Source organism: Tyto alba, unplaced genomic scaffold (assembly GCF_018691265.1).
Source record: "Tyto alba isolate M040663 unplaced genomic scaffold, T.alba_DEE_v4.0 Super-Scaffold_2, whole genome shotgun sequence".
Lineage (NCBI taxonomy): Eukaryota > Metazoa > Chordata > Aves > Strigiformes > Tytonidae > Tyto > Tyto alba.
Window position 1 is genome coordinate 37,325,745 of NW_024881282.1, and position 12,215 is coordinate 37,337,959.

At 48.5% G+C, this 12,215-nt stretch overlaps 1 protein-coding gene across 5 annotated transcripts in view; it reads right to left on the reverse strand.

Moving 5' to 3' along the window:
* The window catches only part of LOC104359990 (solute carrier family 23 member 1), a 38,586-nt gene that overhangs the window by 6,742 nt on the left and 19,629 nt on the right, over positions 1–12,215 (reverse strand). For 4 of the 5 annotated variants that reach the window (XM_042792577.1, XM_042792576.1, XM_042792575.1 and 1 more), the window contains 6 exons: positions 11,009–11,166; positions 7,149–7,308; positions 5,613–5,794; positions 2,252–2,372; positions 1,774–1,930; positions 1,306–1,559 (listed from right to left, as the gene is read on the reverse strand). In XM_042792577.1, the coding sequence (XP_042648511.1) occupies positions 1,306–1,559; positions 1,774–1,930; positions 2,252–2,372; positions 5,613–5,794; positions 7,149–7,308; positions 11,009–11,166 (1,032 nt within the window). The remainder of the gene's footprint in view (positions 1–1,305; positions 1,560–1,773; positions 1,931–2,251; positions 2,373–5,612; positions 5,795–7,148; positions 7,309–11,008; positions 11,167–12,215) is intronic. The other variant, XM_042792579.1, reaches the window with a different exon arrangement.

Here is a 12,215-nt window from a genome sequence, read left to right on the forward strand (position 1 = left end):
GGAGGTGCTCCAGCCCCCCGATCACGGCCTCCTCTGGACCGGCTCAAATAGGTCTGTGTCCATATGTTGGGGGCCCCAGAGCTGGACCCAGCACTGCAGGTGGAGTGTCCATAAGAGCAGAGCAGAGGGGGAGAATCACCTCCCTCAACCTGCTGGCCACACTGCTCTTGATTTAGCCCAGGGTACGGTTGGAACAGGCTCAGGTTTACGATCAGTATGCACAGATTTCATAGTGACAAGGTACATGTGGTGACAGACTAAACTAGACTCCGTGCAGACATCCAGACAGCCCTTGCTGCTGGAAGCAGCTGCCTCGGTCAAACACCAACACTTCAGTCTGTGAAAAATGGTTATTGTGAGTGTGATTTATAAAATCCAGTGAAATAAGCAATATTATAGAGTGGGAGCCATAAATCAAATTCTGCATTTATTTACTGACTCACAGCTCTGCTGACATGACATTGCTTATTTGACAATGATTTTAAAATGTCCTCCAGTTGGCTGCTGGATGTACCCATCCCCTGGCTGTAAAGTTTAGTGAAAATCTATGATCAGATTGTCAAGCTTATCTCTGGAAATTTCTTTCCCTTATAAGACCAGTAAGATACTCAAGTGCTTCGCAAAACTTTATAGAGAGGTAAAAACATAAACCTTTGCCATTGCATTTTATAATCCCAAAGAGATAGTCTACCTTTCACATGATTGCCATCCTTGTGTTATAAAAATTGTGGAATTTGAAGTCCTATTAAATTTTTTTCTCCTTTCCTTTTCCTTTTCCTTTTCCTTTTCCTTTTCCTTTTCCTTTCCTTTTCCTTTTCCTTTTCTTTCCTTTTCCTTTTCTTTTCCTCTTTCCTTTCCCTTTCCCTCTCCCTCTCCTCTGCTCCCCTGCCCTCTCCTCTCCAATCTTTATGAAGACAGACAAACAGGCAGACAGACAGACAAATTGTTTTTGATAAAGTCAGTCCTCAGGAAGTTTCCAGGTTAACTCAGATATTACATGCTCTCTTTCATCTCACCTAAGCCAGGTGCCACGAGTAACAGCCATGTGCACCCATCCCGTGTGCAGACCAGAAGCAGAGAAAGAGAGGGACTGTCCACCTCTCCTGGGTGATTCCTAATGCTGCTGAGGTGGTCACCAATGCGCCAGGGCACATTTATCCAGCCTGCCTTGCAGGAGGTGGGCTAAGATCACATCCCAGGTCCAGCACATACCCATGTGCACCACTCCTTTGTACGTACACCCCCAGGGGAAACCTCCAGGGGAGGGACAGGGCACCGCAGCCACCCCACTGCAACAAGGCTCACCTTGGTGATGCCCAGGGCCCCCACGTTCTCGCTGTACGATGTGGTGCCGTTCCCCGTCCCCCAGGCCCCGGCCAGGAGGCAGCCGATGCCTTCCACCCCAATCCCGCGGCTGATGGCATGCTTCGGCGGCGGCGGGGACCCAGACAGGCGGGCACAGGCATAGTAATCTCCCACGGACTCCAGCATGGAGGAAATCACCCCAGCTAAGATGCCGAATATCCCAGCCAGGCTGACAGTTGGCACTCCCCACTGGCCTGCAAGTAAAGAGTTCAGTTCAGGTTGGTGGGGCACGTTTGCCCTGAAATCTGTTACGGGGTGGGGGGGAGAGAACAGCAGGGATGCTTTTGGGTGTTTGCCTGATTTTTGGCATTTCGCCTCCCCCCTGCTAGCCATAAGCAGAGGTGCAAGCCAGAGCAGGGAGCAGCACGGTGCTATTGGGAAATGGGGGGGGGGGGGAGGTAGTGGTACCTGGGTAAGGCAGCCGAAACCAGGGAGCCTGGGACAAAACATCCCCACGGGTGTCCGTCCGGGCCAGGTGGCCGTAGGTGGTGGGGTCCACAGGGAGGACATCAGTCACCGTCAGCACGTAGCAGAGCAGCCAGCTCAGGGAGAGCCCCAGCAGCACCTGCCCATCACATGCAGCAGTGGGGCCTGGTTAGGGTATAGCCACGTCTCCAGGATGGTTGTGAGGGATAAGGTGTCTCCCCACCCAACCTTTTCCCCTGCACATGGAATGGAGGCAGAGGGACAACAGGAGGGCCTGGTGGCCCTCCCTTCTCATGGTCAGGGCCGTGGGGACCTCCTCTGCCTCTGACCCCTTGACACGCAAGCTGGGCTGGGAAGCAGTAACTTGGTTGGATGCAGGTGGAAAGAGCCCAGGCAACACGGGGTGGGTGAGGCCAGTCCCTCTGCCATGATCACCAGGTCTCCAGGAACCCCAACGTACCGGGAAGATCTGGAAGAGGTGGACTGGGGAGAGGTGGCACTTCTTGCCTCTCTGGTAAGATGGCAGCGGCACAGGGACATCCTTCAGGTACTGAGAGAACAGAACTATGAAAAAAATAGTCCTAGAAGAAGGGAAAACCAGACCATGAGACAAAGTGAGTGCCAAGCTGCCCTCCTGTCCCCACACTGACAGAAGACCTGATAGCCAAGGACCCACGACTCCAGAGGACCCCAAAAAACAGGCTGTCAGCACCAGAGGGTGGCTCCCCACTCCAGCAAGCCTGAGGTGGAACAAGTTTTCCATCATACTCTACTGATAGCTCCTCTGCATTTGTAAATACCTGTTCCCCTCTTTTGTTTCAAGACTGACCCCCCAGATAGTACATCAGTGAGTATGACACAGCTGCATGAAACTTAAATATTACACTTAAATAAAAGAAAGACCTGAGAGATGTGCAATTTTGAAAGAAAAAAAACACAGTGGGACTGTGAGGCTGCAGGTAATGCCCACAGAGCCCTCCCAACCAGCCAAGAAAGGGAGAGCGTAGCTCTCCGATCTGAGAGAGCTGTGCAGCAGAGGGGTCCTCCAAGGCAGGGGTGCTCACGTGTACCCCTGGCAGCACCCAGGGCTCGTTCTGGTGGAAGCAACTGTGAGGTGCAACTCTTCTCCCATCCCCTGTGGTAGGGCACATCTCCTGTGAATGGCAGCACAGCCAGGTGAGCTCACAGCAAGCCCTGTCTTCCCCCCCCCAAAGGGCCACCAGATGAAGCTGGAGGCTCCTGTATGTGGCAAGAGGGCAGTGACCAGCCACCCCACCTTGACTGCTGAGCTGGTAGAAGACACTAGATGTTTTCCTCTTATGTTAACCGGGCCTCTGAAGGGCTCCTGAGTTTTTCATAACAAGTCTAAATTGTATACATTGAGTGAATTAATCTGGATAGGATTTGGTGAGAAATTGATTGCACCAGCTAAAGTGCACTGACAGTGCAGGGAAAACTGGTAGTTTTCCATGCATGAAAAAGTGATGAGCTATAGGTAGAATATTCATGGGCGGGCAGAAAACCAGCAGTGCAAAGGAAACGCTAACCCCACCTCTCCACAAAGACACACCATGACTTACAGCCAAAGGTTATCTATCAATCACAATTCAAAGCACTGAATGACTGGAGGCAGAAAGTCTGAGAAGGAACTGGTTTCCATTTGTCGTTTCTAAAGCCACAGAGCCCAGACAGACTGCGTCAGTGCACATTTTGTACATTTGCATTAACAAAGGTGCTCGGCAGCATTATGAATCACTGCAGAGCCCTCGTCTATCTGAGATAGACGTAGATGTCACTGCTTATTATTCAGGTTGCCTGGCACATTCCATTAACAAACACTATTTTCAGCAGCTTATAATTCTGCCTAACTTTACCCATTCAGGATGAAAATTTCCATGGAAAACATCTATCTCAAGCCAAATATTTCTGGAAAAATATATCCCAAACCTATTTCAAAGAGTGATGCTCAGGAAATAGACATAGAATATAGCCTGCACTGAGAAGGTCATTTTGCCCTGAGCAGTAGCAGGGTCTGCTTATGACCTGGAGCAGAAATTTGAGATTTAGTAGAACTTATTCTTTGGAATAAAGGATATTGCTCTTTTTCACTAAATCTGCTCAGGTATGCTCAGTCTATAACAATGATCATTCATCCCAGGTCCCAAGCAGTCAGCGGAAACATCTCAGGCTTTAGCATTTGCAGCCCATAAAGATTCTGAGCCTTCTGAGTACGTCCAGGACTTGCTCAGCAATGAACTCTGTATGCACCATCACTAGGGAGTAAGTGAGCACACGCTAGACCAGTTTCTTGAGGCAACAGTGGGTATCACCCATCACAAGGGCTCTGGGATGTGGTAGGGCTGAACTGCAGGGCTGAGACCACATGGCTCATGTCATCCACCTTGTCCATTACCGCACTCCCTCTTTCCCTAATGACACTCATGGATCATGGAGAAGACAGCGAAAGAGAACACAACTGAGATGGCTCCGAGCACAATGATCAGACTGGGGCTAAGGTCTGTGTCAGGAAAGAAAATACTGGCATTAGCACAGGTAGAAGATGGGACAGAAATGAACTGGACAGAAAGGATGACCCAGGTTGAAAGCAGGGACACGAACTGGAGGACTGGGACCCTGTTAATGGCACAGCACAGTTGGGCAAAGAGGTCAAGCAAGAGTCTGAGGTTAGGCTGAGGTCCAGTGGCTGAAGAAAGGAGGGAAAAAAAGGAGATAGTCCAAACAAGGATATACAGTTTGAAGGGAAAATTCAGACTGACGAAGCAAAGGGACTAGGACAAATGACCAGAGCTGGAGAACAAGGCAGAGATGTGATGGGAGAAATGGTGGTGAAAGGAAAGCTGGGTTGCAGGCAGGGTTTGGGGTGCTGGTGAAAGAGAGCGGTTAGATGAGGAAATAGAGGTGACTTCTGGGTTCTGGGAAGGCAAGTGCAGGGAGAAAAGAATGAGAGAGGACTGGAACACACCCCCACAACAACACGCTGCCTTCCTGGGGTTGCAGTCAAGCCTGGCCCCTGAGTCTCCAAAGGCAGCTCTGAAAGCACTAGCAAACTGATGGGAGCCCATAGAGAGGACAATAACCTACTCCTGTTGCATGTTATCCCAAGCTGAAATCTGTATTAGGCATCTGAAGGTGCCAAATCTGCAGGGGAACCATGCAGTGGCATTTCTAATTTTTTAATTAATTTCTGAAATACCAAGAAAATTCTGCCACCAAGCACACTCGGACACTCATGCACAAGGACACACACACAAATAACCCTGAAAGAGAACTCAGTGCTGCAAAGCCACATGCACAGACATTTCCAGAGCACCCCAGTCCCTCTGTGAAGAAAACAATTCTCCTTCATAATGTGAAAACAATACATAAAGCACTGGCTATTTTAACTCAAGGAATACCTAACTCTGAGTGCTCAGCTTTGTCATTTTAGGCATATCTTTTTAACTTAAATAATGGGTGTGTAAGACAGTCTGTGCAGACAACTGTGACAGAAACTGCCTCCAGGAACCACACACAGGAAAGACTTGTTTCTCTACTGACCTATAAACCTTGGATTTTCACAAAAATCAGATTTTTTTTTTAACTAATTTTTCAGTTTTGCTTTGTTACTGAGGGTTCTAACCTCTGAGAGCGGAGGGGAAACAATGCAATACTGCTGCCTTGCACAAGCCTGCTGCATGTTCGTGCTCAACAAATAAACCTCGAACCCAGGAGAACCCTGCTACAGACTGCGACACTTGGTTTTGAATTAGAGGTAGGCAGTTTGTGTACACTCATCTTTCCCACGGGGAAGTGAGACTTACATGAATGCTATGCCCCAGTGCTGCCCAGCCTCGTCCCCAGCTGAGTCGAAGAGAGGTAGTGCAACCAAGGTGATGGTGGGCGCAATTGTCAGGGGGCCGATGAACCTCATCAGAAATCCGATCAGGCCAGAAAATCCAACAAAGATCTGAAAGCAGGAAGCTACAATGATAGCTCCTTGCACCTGGAAAAATGGAGGAAGAGAGCAGAGGTTAAAAGGAGCTCCAGCTCTTGAGCCTTTCCTTCATAAATCAGTGCAAATCCAGTGTGAGAGCCAGGCTCAGCCTCCAGTAACAGAGCAGCACAGAGGCCTCTCTCTGCCTAGAGCAAAGCCTGGCTGAGCATTATGTGTGGGAAAGGACCACCAAAGTACCAGCACACCAAATCCCCGCTTGGCTGATGGATTTAGTCTTCACCAGGGCTAATTTAATTCCAGAGACACCCCTCCTCCTTGTCCTCTTGAGCCACCGAAGCATGCATCGGCTTCCCTGCCACTCTCTCTTCCTGCTCCCTCAAAACACAGGGGAAAAGCTCTTGCCCTGAAAACAGGAGCAGGGGCACCGTCTCCACGCATGTCCCATCTGGGCAAGGCTTTCGGCACTTCAGCACGTTGGTAGGGCAGGTGGGTTATTACAGCCTCTGTTTTTTTCTGGGTATCAGTTTCCCTCTAGGGACACGTTTATCACCCTGAACTTTCCTGTATTTGACAATCACTGCTAAGTAGCCAGCAATTGCGTCCTGCCATGCCGTTCCCTGCTCATGTCAGCTCCAGGCAGAGGACTCTGGGGTGAGGCTGCTCTCTGCCATCACAGATTCAGTGATAAACCCAGGCTGGGTCCTCTGTGGTGCTGAGCAACTTCCTTCCCCCAGCTCCAAAGGGAATAGAAACACAGGGGTTGGCGTGAAGCACTCAGACGGAAAGGAGAAGGCAGCATTGCCCTTGTGGTAGATTTACTTGTATCAGTAGGGAGGGCAGCCTGTGCTGCACAGCAAATCCTTTGGGAGCTCTCAACGCTTCCCAAGCGCTTTGCAAAGCATCCCAATGAATGGATCAACAGAGGCAAATTTAGCTCTGATAAAGCAGTAGATTTAGAACAAGCCAGTGATATCCCTCACCTTTCCTCCTCTCTTTTGACTACCTAAGAATACACTTTTCCTTAATATTTACAGTAAGTTCTGTCCTTGCATTTCTTTTTACTAGGTTTCCTGTGCTTAGACAGGGTCTTTTCCTTGAAACATCTTCCCTCCCATCCTTCCTCAAGGCTAACCACGCTTCACAGAGCAGGGATCTGGCTGGGCCAGTGGAGACTTTGCAGGGACCATAAATCACCCAATGTCTGCATGTCCCCTGTTCAGCAGCAGTGAAGCATCTGCTTTTTTTGCCAGAGAATAGATGCTTAGGAAGCTGCAACAGGGTGGAGCCAAGGCCCATTGAGGACCAAGGATTCTCCAGCAGCAATGGCCCTGCCATGGTCAGTTGCTTTTCGGAAAGCAAACAGCTCTGACATAGAGCAGGTGCCACTGAAAATGTAATATACCTCTCGCATCCGTGTCTGCCAGACTTCAATGAACTCTGGTGAAGAAGCATTCACCAGGGTGGCATTCTGCGTCCAGGCAGGGCACTTCCACTTGGGGAGAGACAGCATGGCCAGGGTGGGGGTCAGGAATGCAAAAGTCCCTCCTTGAATAATAGGCAACCTAGAAGGAGAGCAGAGGGAAAAGATGACAAGCAAGAATGCTAGAAACCCAGCTCCACAGGGGTGAGAGAAAGGGAATTGAAATAAATTTTAAAATCATTCTGCCCATGGCCTCTTGCAGTATCCCTTGAAATGTTCTGGCAGGTCTCCATCACTGACCGCAGGTGGGAATTGCTGCCCACTACATTCAAGAGCAATAACCCAGGGGAAGGAGCTCAGGTTCAGCCACCAGCAATGGAAGGGCACATCAGTGCTGCAGTCAAACTCTGCTATCCCTCGTTAAGGAAAAAGTAGTTCTCCTAAGGTGTGATGAGACCACAGAGCTGCACACAGTAAAACAACAACCAAAGGAAAAAGCTGGAGGAGGAGAAAAGACTAAGGAAGAAAAATGATGAGACCCTTCAGAGAAGCTCAGCATCGACCTGGGCCCAAATCTTGCCAATATCCAGTTACATCCTCTGTCCCCTTCAGCTGCCTCAGTTGTCTTTACAACCTGCTCACAAATGTAAGGACATGCACTGGCTACTCCCTACATCACAGCCATCCTCAGATTGAGGGCAGTAGAAAATGTGACTTGTCTTTTAGTACACCATGTTTTAAAGCTAATTCCTCTGCTCTGTTTCCCCTGACACTGGAAAGGACACCTGCATGGATAGGTCTGAGCATGCTGGCTGGGTGAGATCTTGGCTCTCCAACCACACTGTGTATCTTCTGGTTTAGAGTAACCCTCATTTTGGAAACCCCTCAGGCTAGCAAGGAGCTTGCACCTCCAAAGGCATCTAGCACTGGCTTCTCAGAGCTTTGTACAGTGGAGCGGGTGCTCCTGTGAGCTACAACCAGCTTCTTTTTCCACACATGAAGAAATGGTGACAGAGACCTAAAAGGCCTGACTGGCCCTTCAAAGCCCTGCAGGCATTAAACCCCCACTGCAGTGCAAGTTGTTTTGGCTGCTGCCTGAGGGCTCAGGCTGGCACAGCAACTCCTAACCAGCAGAGTGAAACCTCTGGGGTGCCTCTGCTTCCTCCATTTAGGAAGAGCCCTTGGGAGCCACCCCCAAAGCAACCTCTCCTTGAGCCAAGAGTTCTCATGGTGCCTGATCAGAAAAGCGGTGGGGCAGTGAGCTGGGTGAGTGCTTTTGTGGGGCACAGATTTCGCTGAACCAGAGGCATTTCCATCATTCTCTAGAAAGCACTGGAAAATAAGAGAGGGCGTAGCTGTAACAGCACCACGTCTCCATCACCAAAAACAAATGTTTATACCACTGCAATTACTCATGCCATGCACAACTGAGGCACTGTCAAAGCTTTGCCAGTAAGCTATATTTGAATATCAGTCATCCATGGAGTCGCTTATTTACGGCATTCAGCCAAATATGTTGCAGCCTTCAAAGGATTTTGCTGGGCAAGGCAAAAAAACAGACAAAAAGAAACAGAGAAGGCCCAGTGCCACCACTGTTGAATTAACAATAGATTTACAACTCATGCTGTGTTGGCCCTCAAGCTATTTCACAGCCAGTGCTGGCATGGGGGGGCTCGAAGCAAACTGGGGTGCCAAGGTGATGCATACGGGGCACACTGAGCTCTTTCCAGTGGGGTTTGCAAGAGGAAAAGCTGCAGGGTTATGGAAGGAAATGTTATGCTCTGATCATCACTACACAATGTCCAAGCATCTGCTAAGGGGGGCTCCCCATAATGGCAAACGACCTGTGTGTCCCCTCAGCAGCCTCTTAGTTAGTGTCTCCAGTGACTGTCTGGGACCTGTCACTGCTTTTTCATGCTGTGTGACATGACTGAGCTGCAGGTTGCAGTGGGTCAGGCTTTTCCCATGGCTATTGCTTCTGGAGGGCTGCTTCTGAATGGCACTCACTCTTGGTGGGAATCTCCCCATCTTCATGGCCAGTTCCCATCCATTCATTCATGTGCCAACATTGTCTCTTAGTGCCTCCCTGCCTGATGGCCCCCCATTTCTCTCCCAGACTAATTGCAGGCTGCATCCATACCCCTCTGAGCCACATTAACCAGACCATCATCTGTAAGACAAGTGGTCTCCCTTCCCAATGCCACATTAACAGATCATCTCCATACCTCTTCTCCTCTGAATTAGTCTTTCTTAAATACAAACACTGGGAACTGTGCAGAGAACTTAGCTGAGGGTTCCCCAGGGCCTCAGAGAATGGCACAGGTGTTTTCCAGGAAAAAGCAAGCCCTCCAACTCATTCTTTACCACTTTTCTGTCTGACTTGTTGGCTGACTTATGGGTATCAACTACTACAGGGTTTCAGAAAACAGTAAAAGGAGAAAAAAAAATCTGCTTCCAGTTGTCTCCTCAGGCTTGGTTTGCCTCTGGCTGTACTGCAGGCTGAGTCCCACCTTTCCAGTAGGAATGTCCTCGTGCCTTATAGTTGCAGCCAACAACAAGGCAATTATGTCCTCAGCACAGCAAAACCCATTCAAGCTTATCCCATGGGATCAACTCCTGACCACTTAATCTGTTGTTCCTCATTTAGCTATTTAGCCACAGGAGAGGCTCCTTGCTACTCTCATCCTGTGCTAACAGCGAGCAGGGGACGTCAGAGCTCTCAGGTATTCACCAAGGCGTTGGGGGGTACCTGGGAGGACTCCAGCCTGAATTGCACCAGCAGCCACAGTCACAGTCATGCACCCCAGTCTGAATTTAACTGAACTGAGAAGAAGCAGATTCTCTCTTTTTTTGTGGCCAGGGTGTCCCTACTCCTCCACTAACACCATAGCAATGTAGGAGAGGGGGAGCACCCTCTGGGAGAGCTTTGCCTACAGCCACTTCTTAAGACAGAAATAGAAAAGTTTCTGGGGAAAGAAACAGGAGGAGTAAAAACATTTTGTGGAGCTGGTAGATGACCAGTGATTTGATGGTAGAAGATTTTTAACCAGGTCCCTCAAATTCAAAAGACAAAGAATGTGTAATTTTTGCATTTGAAGCAAGAAACACGGGTTCTCACCACATTGGAGGAAAAAACAGCCTGTAGAAAGAGAGAAGCAGCTCAGAGTTATGACAAGAGAAATAAAAGAAATCTTGCAAGGCCAGCAAAGGGGGAGTGCTTGCACTCATGTCTCTTATTAAGTACTTCATTTTCTGGGTAGTAAACAGTAACTCCATGCTCATCTCCTCACCACTGGCTCTTCAACAGCTCAGCAGCAAAGAGGATTTACCTTGCTTACATCCAGATTGTGCCACAAATCCCTGAGCATGGGAAGTGGAACTGCTTAACAGGCTGTGCTTCAGAGCTCCTCCCTGAGTCCCTAAGCGGTAGCAGATGGGCTTTGATTTCTCCCAATTATCCCCTGACTTTGAGTTTCCTACAGGATCTGTGCTCCCTTGATCCCAGGCCCAGATCAAAAGGGTCCTGCCTTAGCTGGAGGATCCCTGGGGTAAGGAGCAAGCAGATACTGTTTATGTTTCAATGCTTTATTATTTTGCAGGACAGATTCCTTACAAGCTTCACAAAAGGTGCATCAATTGCCACGAGATGCAAAAGTCAAAACAGCAAGGTAGCCCTGCCACCAGGTAGCAAAGCTATCAGGTACAGCGATCTCAGGGAGCTTTGGCACGCACCCTGCTGACCTTCACTCACAGATAAACTACAGCAGACTGCTGGCTGAGTACGTAATAATTGCACCTACAAACTGTTTTGTCACATGTCCCATTTCTTGTATTTGGCCTACCTGACTCCAAAGAGGACTTGCAGCAGGGTGCAAATCCCTGAGACAAAGAAGATGGTGCTGATCAGGTGGCTCTGGGTGAGGAGGTCATGCTGGAGGCAAAGCTCTTTGGAGAGGATCAGTGGGATGGCTACGAGACCTCCCATGGCTGTCAGGAAATGCTAGGATCCACAGAGAAAGACTCGGTGAAAGACACAGAACTGGCTGTATATTATTACCATGTTGTTGAGGGAAATCTAAAAGTAACTCACAGATTTCTGTTGTGGAGATATTAGTATTACCCATTCTCTTCTCTGGAAACTTTAATGCTCTGTTAGGAACTGTTGCAAAGCACCCCCACAAACTTCTCCTTCTTTCCATGCCCAAAGACCTTTTGTAGTGGTCTGGACTCCCCAGACCACTGTCAGACACAACCAGTTTATCCCCAACACCTGCAGGCAAAGCTTTGGGCCTTCCAGGAAGGCGGGGACATCCCAAGGTAGGGGGAGAGAGCAATCAGGCAAAGTGAATGCAAATGTTTCAGTTCATCTCATTTGCACCACAAAGGATAACATAAAAAGTTGGCAAATTGGAGCTACTCATTCCTTGCTATCAGTAGCTTTCCTCACTCAGTGCAATTATGGATAACCATAAACAATGGATGCCAAAGAATGGAAAAATCAGGCATTGCATTTTTCAGAAGAGTCACGGACATATTTATTCAATGATCTTCAGTTAATTACTAAATGTGAAAATAATTTTTCAAACTTATTTTTGCTTTAAATATTAACTTTAGTTGTTAGTTCTCACCTTGGAGCACAGGACTGCAGTGGTGGAACTGTTGGCACTCAGAAACTCACTGTGTTCATTAGTGGCATGTTTTATTAAAATTACAATGCAAATTTGTTCAAAAAAACTTGGTTTAATACACTCTAAATTTGAGATGACCTTTTAAGGAAACAAAGTACAAAATGTCCACCAAGCTCTAAGCACAGTCCATCATTACCTTCACCACTCTGAGGCCTCTCTTCCCTGAGGCTCTGTACCCACCGCGGCATTGGTGGCACTGGGTCATTTAACACACCTGGGCACAGACACCAACCAAAGCAGCGTGGACCCTTCTGCTTAGTTTTTATTACCATGGAAAGGCAGAAGTTTAACAGCCCTTACACATTTGGCTACTTTCAGCCAAGGTATCTGACCTAATCTTATTAACTATTTGGCCCCAGAT